The sequence below is a fragment of the Lontra canadensis genome, unplaced genomic scaffold, assembly GCF_010015895.1.
Source record: "Lontra canadensis isolate GAN:19392208 unplaced genomic scaffold, GSC_riverotter_1.0 scaffold22, whole genome shotgun sequence".
Classification (NCBI taxonomy): domain Eukaryota; kingdom Metazoa; phylum Chordata; class Mammalia; order Carnivora; family Mustelidae; genus Lontra; species Lontra canadensis.
In genome coordinates, this window is record NW_022631016.1 from 5,346,573 (window position 1) to 5,365,584 (window position 19,012).

Below are 19,012 nucleotides of genomic sequence, written 5' to 3' on the forward strand. Positions count from 1 at the left end.
GCCGAGCTCCGCCCGCGCCGGAGGGCCCTGCGCGCAGCTCCGAGCGCGGCTGCCGGGCCGGCCGAGGCGGCGCGGGGGTGGGACGCGGGCGGCGCAGCCCCGGCCGGGCGCCCCGCGAGCCGGCTCGATGTGGCGGGAGGCGATGCGGCGCCGCCGCTACCTGCGGGACCGCGCCGAGGCGGCGGCGGCGGCGGGCGGCGGCGACGGGCTGCAGCGGTCCCGGGACTGGCTCTATGAGTCCTACTACTGCATGAGCCAGCAGCACCCGCTCATCGTCTTCCTGCTGCTTATCGTCATGGGCGCCTGCCTCGCCCTACTCGCCGTCTTCTTCGCGCTCCGGCTGGTGAGTGGCCTCCCCGCGGGACCTGCTCCGCGCCTCCCCGGTCCCGACACCACAGGGACCCAGCCCGGCGAGCCGCGTCCTGCCGCGGGCGGCCCCTCGGCCCGCGGCTCCCGGCCTTCCCTGCCCGCCCGCGGCCGGCCCGGCTTGCCTGGGCTGCGGGCGAGAGAAAAGTTTCCCTGGAACCTCCCTGGAAGGTTCTGCCCAAAATAAAGTTGCCGGGGTGCTCCCCAGGTGGACGGCCGGGGCGTGTGCGTGCCCCGGCCCCGCGCACCCGCTGGCCGAGCCCGCCGCGCCGTCCTCCCGGCGCCGCTACCCGCAGCATCTGCCCCGGGAGCGCCCAGCGGGCTGCTTCTCGAGGCCCCTGCACGGCCCGGAGCGGGCGGTTTAGTTTAGATGGCTCGGTAACTCTCCGGAGCCTGCCTTCGGAAAGTGGTTAAGGGCGAGGGAAATGGAAAAAAAAAAAAAAAAAGGATATTATTATACACCTTCGCCTTGCAACTCGTGTGTCTTTCTTGCCATAGACAGAAGGCGATGGGGTGTTGACCTGTTGTGAGCCCCCATCTGTAGGTAGCAAGCGCTGACGGACCCCTGATTTCCCGTTTCCAGAGAGGTAGTTAGTCGTGTTTACTGTTTTGTGCGGGCTATTGAAGTGGCTTTCATCACTGGGAGCCTAATGCAGCTCAACAGCTGGTGCCAGTTTTGCCAATTGATATTTTTCGAGCAGGAATCCTTGGCTCGCTCCCTTGAGCAGAGAGGGAAAATCTGTAGATGGCGGTAAACTTCCTGTTACCAATCGTTCTGGTTGTGCGGTGCAAACTTTTGCACTGCCTGCGATGATTATGTATGCGCAGCCTGTGCCAGGCGTCGCTTCTCCAGTGAGGTATTTTTGGTCATCGGTTGATCTGGGGATGTCTCTACGGAATGATATTTTTTAAGCTTAGACTATAAGCATGCACCTATAGTCGTGTCCACTGAGCAAAGAAGTGGTTGTTGGGTTGTGTTTCACGGAGTCTGGCAAATAGCTGTCCTTCGTGTTCGGCAGTTTGTTTCTAATGTCCTGAGCCAGATGGTGCTCAATTATTATGCATGGGAAAACTTGTTATCATCATAGGGTTCTTTAAAAAGTAAAAAGTTTTTTTTTCCCTCCACACTACTCAAGAAGTGCTGTCTTCGGATGGCGTTCAGTGAGAATACAGAGTAGAAGGTAGGAGATGAGGATGCCACAGACCCCGAACTGGTTCTTACACGTGGTGTATAGGCTTTACCTATAAAGCCGAGAGCACCCCTAGATCCCGTTTTCTGGGTGTGAGTTCAAGGCAGTCCTCACACCCTCATAATTAGCCTCGAATGCTCCCTGGAATGGCATCTTGACCTCCACCACTTTTAAGACTGGAAACTCGGTCTCTAAAAGCATCTCCTTTTCATTTCTGTGCTTGCAGGGAAGAAAACATGTCAGTTTTCCCCTGGAAATCTGTTCTCCCAGGACATTGCTGCTTGTGATTCTGTTGAATCTGTAATTCAAACCCTTCTGGCTTGTTCTCTTACAAATGGAAAAGGAGGAGCAGGTGACGGCCTATTTATAGCACCATTAATATATTTAAAGACAGGGGCAAAGTTCGCATCTCCCCAGACACACACCACTTTGTTTTCTGTGATATAGATCTCTAACTTCTTCAGCTGTGCTGATGGCGATGTTCTCGAAGAGGTCTGTCTGGGGCTCCGAGTACTCCAGCCAGAGCACCCTTCTCTGAGTTGTTTCAAGCTTTGGATTTGTCTTTCTTTATACAATCCTTTTATGTTCCGCTTCACGTGGTGCCAAGTGCTAGTGGTATCCTTGTAAAAGTTTATCCAGACCTCTTCACTTTTCCTTGAGAAATCAGCCTTTCCCACACTGTCCTGGAATCCAGCTAGACTGTTTCTAGCACCGGGGAGGCACTCACCGAGGCGTGGCTGTAGCTCAGGATGATGGCCAGAGGCAACAGAATGAACTAATGGACTCTTACTTGCTGTACCTGGTCCACGGACTGACCGCTGGGTCAGTCTTCTGAGATGAAGAGCTATGCAGAAATGTTCCAGAATTGGGGAGTATGACTGGGGCTGGTGTAGAATCTCCCTTCAGGTGGGACCTGGGACTGCAGGGCCCAGTGGGAGGTTGAGAACCCTTGGAAGCAATGGGCGCTTTCCTCGGATACTGGATGTTGGGAAGGACTGGGACAGTTCTGAGCTCTGGACAGCTCATTTCTCTTTTGCTTTTAGTAACATCATAAACAGCAGTTCTACTGTCCAAAAAATACTCTCCATTCACACAGTCAAAGATGGATTATTGAAAGATGGGATGGTGTGCACAGGTAGAACTATGTTCTCACTGAGTGGGTGAGTTCATGTGTCAGACCGACCAGAGCTGGGCTACCTCTGGAAGATGGGAAGAGTCGCTTGGGGCCGGGCCAGGCTTCCACCTTCGAGCACTTTACTAGAATAGCTGGGCTCTGATGTAATTCAGGAGCTCGGCGGATCTATTTTTGCTGCCTGAAATCTTGGACAGATTTCTTCTTTCCCATGAATCTGCCTGATTTTGGTTTCTAATAGACTTCCACCAGTTCTTATAGTAGAAAAAGTCTGACAATCTTCTTAACGCTCATCCGTCCTCTCCTAGAACATTTGGATCACAAAATGGTCTCGGCATCGTCCAAGTACATAGTGATGTTCTGCTGTATGTAATTGCCTTTGTATGAAGTGCTTTGATATAGCTGTTCAAAAAGAAAGCAGTAAGTTTTGTCTTGACTTAATGTCTCCCTAACTGACATTATTCACAAACCCATTTCCCTTCATTTCTACTTAGGATGAGTCCATGAATCTGTATCAGTTAGTCTTGAAGTTAAAGTAGTTCTTGAAGTATTTTTATTATAATATCAAATTCTGAATTGAAACTTCATTTCGCTTAAGTGTTTTCTACATAAAAAGCTATTAAGTAGTGTTTTTTTTTAAGCTATTCAATAGCTTTAACCCCATATTTGTCAGGAAATATCTAGACATGAAATAAATAGGACATCTGATAGGATGTCTTGAATTTTAACATTTTGTTTAATAATATGAAAAATATTTTCTGTTGCTTTTCATGGATATTTTAATGATAGTACAGGGCATGATGGACAAAAAAGACTTGACACCTGGCATCATAAACTTGGAACTAATGAGACCAGACTTTAAGTTCTAAGTCTTATGAGGTCACTTCATTTTTCAGGACTGATTCTCAGTACTAAGTGCATGGAAACCATCCATCAGAATTAAATCCTGTCTCATTTATTATGTCCAAAATCAGCATGCTTTTCTCAAAATTAGCCTGCCATTGTTAGGAAGTTGACATGAATTTTTCAGTTTGTCAAAATACAAGCTGCCTCCAACCAGATTTGTTTTAGGTAAAATTTATGATTAGAAATAGTTAATATTTCAACTGGAATGGAAAACTTTTACTCTCATAAATTTTAAATAGTCAGATATTGCAATAAAATAGATTTTTTTTGCTTGAGTATGATATTGAAATCTATAGAAACATATGTACTTTGATTAAATATGCAAATGCATGATTTGAACTGAGAATATGATCTCCTTTCTTGCTTTTAAATGATTTGGTGAGGTAGGTCTTTCAAACGATAACCGTTAAGTGCTTGTCATTCCAAATCGATTTTCCAGCATTGGGTGTTTTTTCTAGGAACAGATATATCAGTGTTTCTTTTAGCTATACATGGAAAAAGAATTTTAATCCTTCCAAAACAAACAAACCCAGTCATTGTACAGAGAAATCGGTTTTATCATTCCAGACAATATTTCAGCGCCCCCAGTGGGTGGAAGGACATCAGTAGGGACATCTCAATCCTTCACCCTTTTCTTGGCAGGTGAAGGCTGGAGAAGGCAGCTGAATGTTCTGGGATCCTCCTTGAGAGGAGCAGGAAATTCTGTGCATACTTCCTCTAGTCTCAAAATTCTGGGGATGCATGGGAAGTAGTGCCTGTTCTTAGGAATGGGAATAGAGGTAGCTAAAGATACACCTTCCTGCGGATTTCTGTGCATGCAGGAAAATCTTACATGGCAGGTGTTTGTAATTGCAACCAGTTGGGGCACCTGGGTGGCTCAGTGGGTTAAAGCCTCTGCCTTTGGCTCAGGTCATGATCCCAGGGTCCTGGAATCGAGCCCTGCATCGGGCTCTCTGCTCTGCGGGGAGCCTGCTTCCTCCTCTCTGTCTCTGCCTGCCTCTCTGCCTACTTGTGATCTCTGTCTGTCAAATAAATAAATAAAATCTTAAAAAAAAAAAAAGTCGGGTTTGTAATTGCAACCAGTAATTCACAAGTAATTTTAGTTATGATTTAACTGTTGTTTAAACAAAAGATAAGGGAAAAACTGTAATTTTCTGCAGGAAAGGTGGTTGCCATTTAGAGGGCTAACAAGAAAGGCTCTGGAAGCCTCCTTGGGATATTAAAATGCATAATTAAATATCTGCACCGAACCTAGTCTTCTCCCTTTAAAAAGGAAGAGAGGGTAATGGTTGAGAGCGTCTATCTCCATTGACCCTTTGGCTTTGTCCCTTTCCCTCTCTGTGATCTTTGGCAAATTGTTTAACTCTCTGTGTCTCCGTTCCCTTGTGCGTAAAATAGAATGGTACCTGCCTTCTTAGGCGATGGTCCAAATCAGTCCATGGGAAGCACTTAGAGTTATGCCTGGCGTCGAACGTACCCCGAGGAGCTGCTGTCCCTAGCGAGTCTTTTGTTGTTGCACTTTTATCATTGCTGTGAAGGAACATGTCACATAGCCTTCAAGCTGGGAGGGCGCTCATTCTAGATGAGGACACCGAGACCCAGAGAAGTGAGGTCCTTTCTTCAAGGTCTCCCAGGTGCAGTGCTCTGGCCGGATGTAGGGTGCTTGGGTTTTCACTGGGAGCTGTACTGGACATGGGTGCAGTTCTGGAATTCCCAGCCCCCGTCCTGGCACGATAGCAGTTTCCCTGTTGGGAGTTCATCCTGATATGAATGTCCTCAACCATCATTCTGTGTGATGGCATTACCCGTCACTGCTTTTCTCCTTTCACGTTAAAACAAATCTTGGTAGAGATGCTTCCTGAAGATGAGCTCAGTGAGGTGGGTGTCATTTATTTTCATTATGCCGAATATTCCCAGCGTCTTTCCCATTAAATGGAGGATTTGTCTGTGGCCATGCTTTTGATGTCTGAGAAGTCACTGGCATAAATCCTGTGGTGCATAAAATCATTCCCGATTGATCAATGTGTGAAATCTACGGATTCTTCCTGATATTTTTAAGTTACTCTATTTGAGAGGTAATAATACTGTTAGCGCTGATCTGTTACTCTGTTAAAGGTGTTTGATGGCGGGATTAATCACTTTGATATGTTTGATCAGTAATGGCTAATGGTAGAGTTTACACTGGGTGTCTGTGAATGATCTGCTCATCCTTTCTAGAACTTGATATCGGCATCAGCAGGCACCGTTCATTGGACTTCCCTCCTTCTCCTTCACTGCCATTTACTGGGTGCCTCCTGGGGCCAGCTTTGGGACTGGTGTCCCCCTGGGTTGCACTCCAGCTGGAAGTGGCTCATTTCTGATGCACTGATGTCATCCTTCCATTCCTGTTTCCCTCCCCAGGATAACCTGTGAGCCTGGACGCCAGGGGCTGAGAGCACCTGCCCCTGACCCCCTCCAGCTCCACAGTATCCCCGTGACGGCTCTCCCCCAGAGACCTCTTCCTCCCTGAGTGCTTACTCAGCTTCTCCGTCTTGAGCTTCAACAGTCTCACCTTTGCTGCATGTTCCCACCCATGTGGGTTTCTGTCTCTGACGCCCACAAGTGCTAGAACGCTGTGACATCATCTCACCACCGCTTTACCGTCGTCTGACGTCCAGAATAGTCTTGTGAGCTTGACTTCTCTCCTCCACTAGCTGTTGGTTCTTTCCGGGCAGACCCCCAGAGCCCCCCCCATCTTAACGAGGCACTAGCTGTGGCCGAGGCGCGTGGCGAGTGGATGTGTAATTTATGGGGTGGGTCCGGTTTCCTTCGCAGCTGCTGTTGCCATCGTGCAGCCTACGGGTTCCCAGCGTAAAACTCTGCTGATGGACCTGGATTGGGGTCTGCTCTGGCACGTAGTGTGTGTTCCTGACAGATTAATTTACCTGCTGCAGGCTCAGATGCTTTATCCAGGAAACAGTATGAGGAGCACAGGCAGGCTTGGGAGCTCTGGGGGCGTTGAGAAGGTTGGATCCTTTGAACATTTAGCACAGTGCCAGGCGCACATGCACCCAAAGCCAGTGTAGGTCACCGTGGTCAGTATCTTTGTACCACAGATGGTTTTCCTTGTTGAGGTCTCCTTAGATGTAGTTCTGGCTGAAAACCACATGAAGACTAGGATTCTTAAATCTGGGTATGAAGGAGCACGGCATATGTTTCTAACAATCTGAGAAATGTTGTGCATAAACTTTGAATTACTAACCATAGATGGAGAAGCATAGTTTAATTAAAAGTCCCAATTTGACACAAGATTTTTTTTTTAATTTTTTAGTGCTAAAATTCATGCCACATTGACCTATTGCCCTCATGTTTCTCAATTTTGTTAGCTTTGGGTAATGGTATATAAAATTACCAAGAGTAATTAGATATTTACAATGTGATTTCTTGGTTTTAAACCAGGAAATTGACACACCCCCAGGAATTCTGGCTTGCAACCACCAGTTGCATTTAGGAGGAAAGAAAAGGATTGTAGGGTCAGCTCAGGTGTTTTGTATTTTGACTAAATTGAGGGGTGGATAATGTTGCTTCTCTGCCTTCTTTGTATAAGGATATGATTAAAAAAAAAATCACAAGGAAGGGAAAGAGGAGACGTTCTGAAAAAAAACTTCATGAGTCTAGCCATTGCTGGCAGCACTGTAAATAATTTTTTTTTTTGTTCCTACCTTTTACTTGGGCTTACACTTCCGACCCTAGAAGCCATACTCAGGTGAGAGAGTGACGGAAGCAGTAAAGGGAACCATCACCTGAGAAACCATTGTGAGCAAATGCCAACTAGTTTTCTGACTTTGCCCAGGTCTCTGGAACAATGGTAAGGTCCAGGATAGAATTAGAATATGGACCTAGGTCGATGCTCTAAATGGTTACATAAGGCCCCTTGTATCTTAGAATTGAACCACATCACTTTTAAAAAACTTGGTGCTAGAAATGGGAATTGTCAATTATTAACACAATTAAAACATATTGGATGAATCATTTATTGTATTTGAAACATACAGACATAAAGTACAATAGCTTCTTTTTAGAACAGTGAAAGTCCTGGGATTTCTCAAGATGGTCATTGCCTGAGAGAATCCTATGAATGAATCAAATCTCTGTGGTCACCACTTGCAGGAGGTTGCTGGTGGGGGAGGTCGTGGATCAGAGCTTTTGGGACGGGGCGTTGACCGCAGAGGTCTCCTACCCATTCCCGTAATGTCCTTTACTGCCCCGCAGATGTGGTGATGTTAGGACACTGCAGCTACAAAAAGCCAGAGCTCCAAGGCTCTGCCTCTTATTTCTCCGTTCCCACCCCCGCAAGATCGAATTATCCTTGTGTGTGTTTTAAATGTCTGTATTATTATTTTGTACAGCTGTATAAAAAATAAGGGGCACAGTAAGATTTCAAGCTGCTAACGATCTGCGGACATTATAAAGGAAACATTTCAGACTAGTTCACTACTAGAACCAATAATGATGTTACATATTCAGAGAATAAAGGAATCAGGTGAATACTAATGAAAGAGGTAAGAGTTTCAGAGGTTTGGTGGATCAGATGTCTAATCCTTTCCCGTCATCGGCTTGCAGTTAAGTCAAACATACAACAGCCACGTTCATCAGAATTGAACGTTAGGTACACAGAATGGGATTTGACCAAATTGATTGTTCTTTAATTTTTTTTTTTAGATTTTATTAATTTATTTGACAGACATATCACAAGTAGGCAGAGAGAGAGAGAGAGAGAGGAGGAAGCAGGCTCCCCATTCAGCAGAGAGCCCGATGCGGGGCTCGATCCCAGGACCCTGGGATCATGACCCGAGCTGAAGGCAGAGGCTTTAACCCACTGAGCCACCCAGGCACCCCTGTTCTTTGATTTTTAAGCAGGATTCTCATCAGTCTCTCTCTGGATTCCTTATTTATTTATGTTAAAATAAGCACCCATGAACCCAGTCCAAACTAAAATATGTCCAGTAACATAGTTTAGTCCGTATGTTGCCTCCTGTCCCATTCCCTTGCCTGCCTCAGAAGCAACCTTCATATTGTACTTTTTGTCGTCATTCTGTTGGGGTTTTTTTGTTCGTTTTATCATATACATACATGCATATGTACATACAAATACATATTATATATGTTATATATATTACTGTATGTATATGGTGTGAGGTAGTGATGGGATCATTTACATTTTTCTCCTTAAGGTGAATGAATTTTTATTAACCGCATTTAGCTATTTCCCCACATCTGTCATATGTCAAATTTCCATATATGAATGATTTGTTATGTGTTCTCTCTTTGGTTCCATTGGTTAATTTTTGTTTGTTTGTTTTTATCCCCAAGTATTGCATGTACACACACACACACATACACAACTCTATAATTACTAAAGCTTTATCACCCGTCTTTAGATTAAGCAGGGCAAGTAACATTCAACTCCCTCAAATGTTTCTTGGTTACTCTTGACCTTTTTTCTTCTCTATAAACTTTATAGTCATCTTTTGTCAACCTCCATAGGAAGAACTCAACTGGGATTTTGTTAGTGTCATATTGAATCTATTGATTCATTGATTAGAATTGATATTTTATGATGCTAAATTTTTCTGCCCATGAACAATGGAGCATCTCCCCATTCATCTGTGTGTTTTAGTGAAGTTTTACAGTTTATATGTCATTCTGCGACTTGCTATCTTATCATTTATATAAGTGAAATGTACATTCATGTTTCCTGTGTAGATAATCCTATCACCTGAAGTAACGAGAGTTTTATTTTCTTTTTCCTAGTACAAAGACCTTAAGTTTCTATTTCTTATATTATTGTGTGGGCTAAGAACTCTAAAATTATATTGACAGAATTGGTGATCGTGGGTATCTTTGCCTTCTTCCTAATTTTAAAGAGAGTCTCTTCATAGTTTATTTAGGATAATATTGGTTTTGTAGATCTCCTTTGAGATTTCCTTTTGATACATTTTACACAAAAAGTTTAAATGTGATTGGGTGCTGAATTTACTAAATTGAAGTAATTGTATATGCTTTTTAAGTTGTTTTTTAATCCTTCTATGTAATGAATAATAATTATAGATTTTCTAATATTTAACAATTTTTATGTTCCTGAGGCAAACCGCATTTTCATGACATCTCTTATAAAATTTTGGATGTGATGTGCTAACATTTCGATTAAGGGTTTTGCAAATACATTTTTTTGTGAAGTGAGTTTAGAATATTCCTTCATCAAACTATCATTTTTCAAAAAAACATTTTATTTATTTGACAGAGAGAGAGATCACAAGTAGGCAGAGAGGCAGGCAGAGAGAGAGAGGGGGAAGGTGGCTCCCCGCTGAGCAGAGAACCTGATGCGAGGCTTGATTCCAGGACCCCGGGATCATGACCCGAGCTGAAGGCAGAGGCTTTAAACCACTGAGCCACCCCAGGCACCCCAAACTATCATTTTTTAAAAAGTTTTGATAGTCTTATAAAATAAATCAGAAAGCATGTCTTCTTTTTCAGTTTTCTGTAAGAGTTTAAGAGTTTTTGGCACATTGGAAAGAGTTGATAGAATTTGCCTGGGCAACCACTTGGGCTTCTTGCTTTCTTTGTAAGGAGATTTAAAAACTTCCATTTCAGGGGCGCCTGGGTGGCTCAGTGGGTTAAGCCGCTGCCTTCAGCTCGGGTCATGATCTCAGGGTTCTGGGATCGAGCCCCGCATCGGGCTCTCTGCTCGGCAGGTGGCCTGCTTCCCTCTCTCTCTCTCTGCTTGCCTCTCTGTCTACTTGTGATCTCTGTCTGTCAAATAAATAAATAAAATCTTTAAAAAAAAAAACAAAAAACTTCCATTTCAGTATTGTTGATATTAAATGGATTGTTCAGTATTTCTAATTCTATTTCTTGAGTCAGTTTCAATAAGATATTTCTAGGAATTTTTGCTTTTCATCCAAATTGCCAAATTTAATGGTATGCATTGATAATACTGTTCTCATTTACATATATTCTGTCTTTGGTTTTTATTTATAACATTGTTGCTTTCTTTTTTTTACCTTTCTCAATCTCATCATATGTCTGTTCTGTTTTAACCTTTCTGAGAGCCGTGCCTTGTCCTTGCTGATCCCCCGAAGAAGGACGACACAGGCGACGCTGAGTCTCCAGACAGGCGGTTCCAGGGTCCCTGACTCCAGGGGCTGAGAACTGATTCTTCATTAAACCCAGACTCTTGTCCTGGAAATCGTCCCCTTGTCTGCTGTTTTCTCTGACCTCTGAACCTTCCCTTGTTGATCACGCCCTTGAACCCATCTGGGAATCTTCCCCACCTGGGGACTGAGCCATTGCCTCTGCCCATTGCCTGTCAGAGACAGAGAACCCAGAACTTCCTTGAAGCCTAGAGCAGTTGTAGGGCAGGCTGGTATTTCTTCTGGAAACACACATCTCTCCAGGGGTATTCAGCTTCTCATCTGTGTCATTTCAGGCATCTGCATCCAGGTGTCTGTCAGTGGCCATCGTTGTTCTTTCCAAGACAAACTTGCTAGATTTGCTGTTCCTCTGCCTTCTCAACCCATTTCTCTCCCTTCCACCCCCTTGCCCTTTCTCAGCCGGCACCTGCCCAGACCCTGTTTGAGTGACACACTCTCTGGTCCTCTTTTCCATGTGGCGTTCTGTCTAGTTGAGGGGATTTCCTGGCACCGTAGTCTTCACTGGGCTGTACTCGGCGACCCCTCCGTCCGTCCACTTTTCAGCAGTGGGCGTGGCCTCCCCACAAGGCTGAGTTTTAATCATCTCTCCCCCTAGAACAGAGGCTGAAACATTTCCCTCTCTCCGCCTCGCAGAACTGTAGGGTTCTGGACGGTGTTGCTTCCGCTTCATTCCTCCTTCTAAGCAGGAGGAGGTTTTCCTCCTTTTCTGATCTCGTGTGTGTGCTGTGCTACATGAACACGTGCGGCCAACGCAGCGAACACACACTGGTCACATTTTGTTCAGTGACCTCCTCCGGAGTAGCGTCTACACACATTGGCCAGGGACAAGATCGGACACACTGCCTATTTTTTTCTAAAGACGTTTTATTCAGTATAGCCTGGTCATCATTTCCATATGATTTGTGGCCGTGTCTCTGGTCCAGCCACAGAGTTAAATGGTGTGACTGAGACCACGCGACCAAAATTAAGACCTAGCTCCTTACGAAGACAGTTCACTGAGCCCTGCTCTAGACTTAGAATTCTGTTAGGGCATCTTTTGCCTTCCAAGAGAAATGAGAAACCGTGTTGGGCCTTTGCTAACTTGATTGCCATTTTTCAGTCACTGGTGACAGTGTCCTTGCCTCTCCCGCCGGCTGGCTGCAGTCAAAGCCATCTATATTACGTTTTGTCAGAGTAGCATCCTATGTCATGCACTAATTTTTTTTGCTATCAGTGAAGATGTTATAGGTTTTGATGGGCTTACAACCCCCAAATTTGGCCCAACACGCTAGAGGATTATTTCTTATGCACACATCCTGGCCAGGTGGGAGCTTCTGCTCATCTCAGTTCCCCCGGGAGCTGGGGCTGCCAGTGTCCTTCTCAAGACAAGGACTTTTGTTAATCATTGCGCCACAGAAAGGGACGTGCGGTGTGGCCTCACACTGGCATTTCCATAGCCCCGGCCAGGAGGCACACCCGAAATTCTGCTCGTGTTTCACTGGCCAAAGCATGGTTACTTCGAACTTCCAAGGAGGTCAGAAAGCGCTTCCCAGAAGGAACCTGGAAGGAGGAAATAGGGGGTATTTCCGAAGCTCTCTGACCATCCCACCTTCCTTCTGCTTTCTCTGGGCTTCTTTTGTTGTTGTCCTTTGTGTTTGTTTTGTCGTTGTAGCTTCTGAAGGTGGATATGCAGAGTTCCTTCGCTTCTAGCCTGCTTGTTTCAATGGAAAGCTGGGCGCCCGCCGGGAGCATTAGGAATCAGCAGAGGGGTGCAGGGAGAGCTGAGGACCCGAGCGCCTGCATCCACCCGAGAAGGCCTCCGGGGGCAGGGGGGGGTTCCTGAGAGCGGTTACCCTTGTGTGGCACCTACCTGTGTGAGCCCGTAGCCAAATGCCTGGTGAGGGGCCAGGTCTGGGCTGCGCACAGACCCCTGGAGAGTCAGGGCAGGCTGAGGTCCCCCAGGCTCTTCCTCGTGTATCTCCGACCATCTGTGAGCAGCAGGCTACCCTTCCTGGGGGCTGCTTTGCTTCCCCCTCCCACATCTCAGGCGAGCACCTCCTGATGCCAGCGCCCGTCTAGGAGTATCCAGGGAAGGGGGATGCTGGGAAGTAGCTTTAGTCAATTTGATGACAGAACAATCCAACATAGTCAACTGCTTGTGTCCTGGGCACCGTGTACACCACTGTGAACTCTGTTTTACTTCTCGATAGAGACGGCAGCAGCACGATCACGCTTCCAGCTAACGTGATACAACTCTTCTCCGTACAACGGAAAACAGGCCAGCCGTCTCCCTAAAAGGGGATGCGGAGGGCCACTTTGTCCACTTTAGTGATGTTCGTTTCTAGTCTGTCTAAGGACTGTGTCCTTTAAACATCCTTTTTCTTCCAGACTTGAGTATAGAAGCTATTCATACAGTACCCGTGCATCTCATGTTATAGCAGAGGGATCAGAAGAAAAATAATTGCATGATATGCACACACACATGCACATGCAAATACATTCATACCAGCCCAAGGAAGAAATAGTCACGGCTCCTGCCATGTTCTTCAGCTGATCACAGGGATGTGGCTCGTATTCTAACGTCCTCCTGCCCCCATTCTGTATTCCCTTTGCCCTGTGCAAGCACCTTATCTGATCCCATTTCCTTGGCAGGTGGGGTGACGTAAACAGTTGCTTCACCTGGTACTTTGCATATAGACTACTTGTTAGACATGTCCGTGAACTTTTATCACCAGATACGGGAGCAAACGAGAAACCCTACAATCTGCATTCTGTCATCCTCTTGCCTTCCCTGCCCACATCGTGCATGAGCAGCCCAGTTTTTCTTGGTAGTGTCCATCAGTCACCCGGCCGTACTAAAAGCTCTTCTCTACCCACTGGTTCAGTGACATTAGTCGCTTAGAGTGGCCAGATAGCAATCTCTGTGTCCAATTTAATGGAAACATTATTGAGTTCCCTGGTGGAGGCTGTCCTCCTTTGGCAACTAAGCCCTCAAAACTGGAACAACCTATAATTATAGGATTGAGAATGGGAGTTTATAGGAGTGGACGGCCACTCCTGCTTCCACTCCCCGATTCCCAGACCTGTGTGGATCCTGGAGGTGGCAGAGTCCGTGTCTTGCCTTGGTGGCTGTTTCCAAGCATCTCTTTGGTCCCAGGGGGTATCTCCGAGCCTACCTGGTGTCACCCCTAGGCTGGTACCCTCACTGAGTCTTTAGAAGCTCATTCTCTCCTTCCACGAAGGAAGCTGCTTTAGGGCAATGAGGAACAGGGTTAGGTCAGTGAATTCCAAGAGCATAAGCTCATCGTCATGCATCATTTGCTGTAAATGAATGTTTCTGTCAGAAGCCATGCTCTGTGAAATACCTTGCGAGTGGAGAGTCCATATATGGTGCTTCGGGTGGAAGCATTACGGACAGGAAAGCAAACCCATGTCCAAAGTAGGTTCAGTTGAAGCGAAAATAAATGTCTGCGCCATCCATCAGTTGTAATCGACCCGCCATGGATGGCTGGCTGGTCCTCCAGAGGGTGGCACACTTAAGGGGCTTGGAGTTACAGTGCTTCCGTTGTCTTCTTTTGGGTGGCCCCAATATATTCTGCAGAACCAGGCATCACCCAGACCTGCATTTTTATTTCCTTGGGCAGCAGGTCATAGGGAACTCTGCATGAGGACATAGATGCAGCTTGAGGGGGACAGGGCAGGTGGTGTGGCCGGACCGTGCCTATGAGTACCGGTGACATTTGCTCCTACAGCTTACTTGTGCCTTCAGAGTCTACCTGAGCCCTAGCTCATGCATCCTCCCTCCGTCTGCTGGTGGGGTGCTGCTGTGCACATCTGCTTCATGGATGGGGGGGTCACCAAACAGTTGCATACACATGAGCAGGTTGGACTGCGGGGAGACTTGGTGATGGTCCATGGTCAGTGTTCAGTCCCTTTTGAGGTTGGTAATGAGTCAGCAACTGTTTCTCAAAACGAGAGTATCTGTAGAATCACGGGGAATTCTTAGTAAAGGACTGGTTTGGATGGAGAAGCGGGTTCTTTCAGGGAAATCTGTGAAGCCAAACTTGGCTAGTCACCATAGGTGACCAAGATGGAAGAACCCGATGGAGATGTTTCTGGGAAACCAATACTTCTGTATAACTGCTACCACTGTGCTTCTGTGGCCGCGTTTCTGCTGGACCACTGTTCACTGGTGGCTAGAAGTTGGGCAAAGGGTATGAGGCGGGGCAGTGAAGACAAGATGAAGCCTTGCCTGGCCCTCTGTGACTGCCCGTCATCCTATCCAACTTTGAAGACTTTAGGTGAGGACTTGCTTCATTTCCACCTCCTAGATCTGGCACAGATTCCTCTTCCAGTCCTTTTTTTTTTTTTTTTTTCCAGTTTAGAGTTGTGCTTTTTGTGTTACAAATATGTGATTATTTTTAATTTATGTTTTTGTTATAAACTGCTAATTTAAAATTGTGATCACAGAACATGGGTCTCTGTGATACCTCTTCTTTGACATTTTTTGCAAGTTTTATAAATATTCCATGTGCACATGAGATATTGTTCTCCCTAAGGATGAGTGTGGAATTCCTTATTTACCAATAGGTCAAGTTTATTAATTATTATGTTCAAATATTTTGCATCTTCTTAATTTTGTTTGTTTTTACTTTTGTTTGCTTGACCTATCAATAGCTGGATGGAGATGATGAAATCTTCTGCTCTTGGTAGGTTAATTTACTTCTCCCCCTAGGTCTGTACATTTTTGCTTTGTACATTTTGAGGCCATTTTATGAGTTCATAGATGTTTAAAATTATTTTCATTGCCTTGGAATTGAGAATTTTATCATTTTATCTTTACCCTTAAAGTTTTTAGTTTTTACTTAATGCATATTTCACTTGTCTTTTTAAGCCTAGAAGTTAGACATTCATTATTATAGTTTCAGATAGACAGTGTACGTTTGGTTGTGTCAATGTATTTACCGTTATAATTGTTCACTGCCTTCTTCCATATCATACAGTCCTTTTAGGATTATATAATTTTTTAGAAGTTCTTTTAAAGCAGGTTTCTCAATAGTAGATCCTGTTTTAAAAATAATTTTTTTAATGTTTGCATTTTTGCTCTTATTACCAAAAAAAGCACACGTTTTCTTGGTGATATAAGGTTGACTGTTATTTTTCCTTCAATAATCTGTCTTCACTGCCTTGCACTGTTAAAATTTCTGCTCTCATGCAAACTGTTCTTCTTTGTGGGCAGTCCTTCCTTTCTCTTTATCAACTCTTAGGATTTTTTCCTTTATCTCTAATATTTTGCATTTTTACCATCATAGATATATGTTTGTATTTCTTTTTGCTTAACTGGCTGGAGTTGGTTTTTCATTAGTACTAGTGCTAATTAGTACTAGACATCCTCAAGTGATCTGTCTTTAGATATTTTATGTCCTCAAGTCTCTTCATTTTGTAACTTGGGAGCTCTAATCAGACATGTTAATACCTTCTTATTCATCTTATTCTATTCTCTGTGTCTTAGGCTTTTTATAATTTTTATCTCTTACATATTATAAAGGAATATGTATATTCTTTTGTTGCATTGTACATAAACTCTTCGGTTTAATCTTCTAGTTCACCAATTTTCTTTTTAACCATTGCTTTTTTCTGTTTTCTGTCTCCGTATTTTTTTCAATGGTTGAGCTTTTATTGACATGATTATATTGATCAGCCTTACAGGTTCCATTTTCTATGTGTTTGTACCTGATCGATTTCTGTTGTATGAGCATCCTTGAAAGTGCGTCCTTTAGTCCTTTAAATGTGTCAGATACAGCTATTTGGTATTCTCTGGCTGTCACTTTCAGTGTCTACAGTCCCTGAGAATCTAAACCATTCATTATTTCCTTGGACACTCGTTCTTGGTGACTGATCATTTTTGGCGAATTTTGTTTTAAGATGTTGACTGATTTTAATCAGTCAGCTTGGAATACTGTGGCTCTAAGTGGGAAAGCTTTTGCCTAAGAATAGTTAGCTGTTCTTTCCAAGATAGCTGGGATGTACCCCAGCTGAGGTTTACTCTGGCTCCCTTTGTCCACACTTGCTGTCCTGTAGATCTACACACTGCTGAGCTTCTCAGCCTCGGCATCTCTAGCGCACCTGTTGTCTACAGGGCAAGGCTGGTTCTCACTCCTCCCAGCTGCCCCTGGCTTTTGTGGTCTAGACTTCCTGTCTACATACCCACCCCTGCTGAGGGTTTAGCACTCATATTTTCTGTTTCTCTGTTTTGTTTTTTGTTTTTTATGGGGGTGGGTAGGGAAGTGAGTTGGAGATCTTGTCTACCACTTGTAGATACTAGCAGTCCCTTTAGGAATATTATTTGGAGTCTAGTTGTAGAAAGGAGAGTTCTTTAAAGTCTGATGCCCCATGGGAACCATTTCTTACGTAAAACACATTTATTTCATGTCTTTATCCATATTCTTAAAATGTGAGTGAGAATGCTGGCCTGTGTAATAGGAACTGAGAATAAGTAAATATGGTCAAGATAATCTCTTTAAAATAAACACAAAAATTATAGACATGTGTAAGAAAAACCAGTCTGCACCTGCTTAGAAAGAGGTATCTTCCACTATTTGCAACTGCATAAGGGACTTGTTAAGTGCAGACAAAATTACGGCCTAAGGTCTTGTTCCTTTTGCTAGATGTCATTTGACTGCATTTATGTGGGTCCGTTTTATTCTATTGATGTATTGGTCTGTTCTCTGCCAGGACCATCCCTGTCTTGATTACTGCAGTTTTATAGCAAAGTTCAAAGTCCCAAAGGGTCAGTCCTCCAAATTTTTTCTTGTTCTTCAATATTGTTTGCTGTTCTGGGTGCTTTGTCTCCCCATGTAAGCTTTAGAATCCATGTGTTGATACCTACAAAATAACTTGCTGGGGTTTTAATTGGGATTGCATTGACTCTACAGACTAATTTGGGAAGAAGTTACATCTTGACCATACTGTCTTCCTGTCCATGAGCATGAAGTATCTCTCCATTTATTGAGGTCTTTGATTTATTTTACCACAATTTTATAGAATTATTTAATCAGAATTTTTGCTTATTCCTTTCATGATAAAATGATATTTTATTAAATTAAAATTTTATTTTAATTTTATTAAATAAAATTAATTTTATTAAAATAAAATTCCTCGTGATAAAATGGAGTAGGACTCTATATGTGGAAAAGAATGAAAAATACATTTTCTCTTATATTACACACATACATATATATGAATGAATGAAAATATGTATCTTTAGTCAAATGTTTATCACAGCTAAAAGCTCATTTATTTTTGCCCAGTGACAGCCCTTCAAAAAAATCTGTGGGGATCAATTATGGTTTAGAGTGCAAAATGGGCACCATTCCCATAATGAATGGTCAGACGAGCCTTGGTGAGAAAGTATTGAGATTTGAAGGAAAAAAGGCCATGATGGCCCTCGTGGTAATAATCTCTGTTGTTTTCGGTGCACCTGTATGTACTCAGTGCCCACTAGCCTTGCGGTATCCGTGTTGCTTTTTACCTGAAGAGACAGGCTTAGGGAAGCTCAGTGCTCAGCCTGAGTCTCACGGAAGTAAGTGGGGATGGGACCCACCTTCAGTCCGTTGGACTTCAAAGTATTTTTTAATAGAAAAGCCAGTGTTTTGCAAGAGACTGTCCTTTACCATGTAAATGAAAAGTAGTACTGATTAACGAAAAAAAAAAAAAGGAAAAATGCACGTAGGAAAGAATGAAAATATAATCTGTTGCTCTGTGGAAAAGCCTCTAACAAACCAAAGAGCTGTCACAAAACACATGAAAGCGATGGGTACTTAATAGGCATCGCAATTAGAAACCCTCCAAAATTACTAGAAAATGCATTGAAAAGGAAAGGATAAAATGTTCCAAGGGAACAAGCAAGAGGGACCTGTTATCATTACATAGATGATGCCATGCTCACGATCTCTCTATGAAAAGGCATTTTCATACATTTCATTTAGTTTGCATTGTAAAGTATTTTTTAAAAACATTTTTAAAGGCATTTGAATACGTTTTAGTAGCAATAAGGGCATTTTTCTACATTTCACTTAGTTTGTGTTGTATGGAGAATTTTTTTTTCTATTTAAAGCATGTTTTAAAGGCATTTGAGTACTACTAATAAAGGCATTTTCATATGTTTCATGTAGTTTGTGTTGTATGGTGAAGTTTTGTTTCCACCAAGGAGGTGGGGTTGGGCTGCATAAACACATTTCATTGAG

At 43.9% G+C, this 19,012-nt stretch overlaps 1 protein-coding gene across 3 annotated transcripts in view; it reads left to right on the forward strand.

Moving 5' to 3' along the window:
• The window catches only part of ADCY2 (adenylate cyclase 2), a 401,584-nt gene that overhangs the window by 923 nt on the left and 381,649 nt on the right, over nt 1-19,012 (forward strand). The window contains exon 1 of one of the 3 annotated variants that reach the window (XM_032861856.1): nt 89-343. The exons of 1 other annotated variant lie outside the window; for it this stretch is intronic. In XM_032861856.1, coding sequence (XP_032717747.1) covers nt 128-343 — 216 coding nt within the window. In that variant the 5' untranslated portion in view covers nt 89-127. Of the gene's footprint in view, nt 1-88; nt 344-19,012 lie in introns of those variants that run through there. One more of the 3 variants, XM_032861854.1, reaches the window with a different exon arrangement.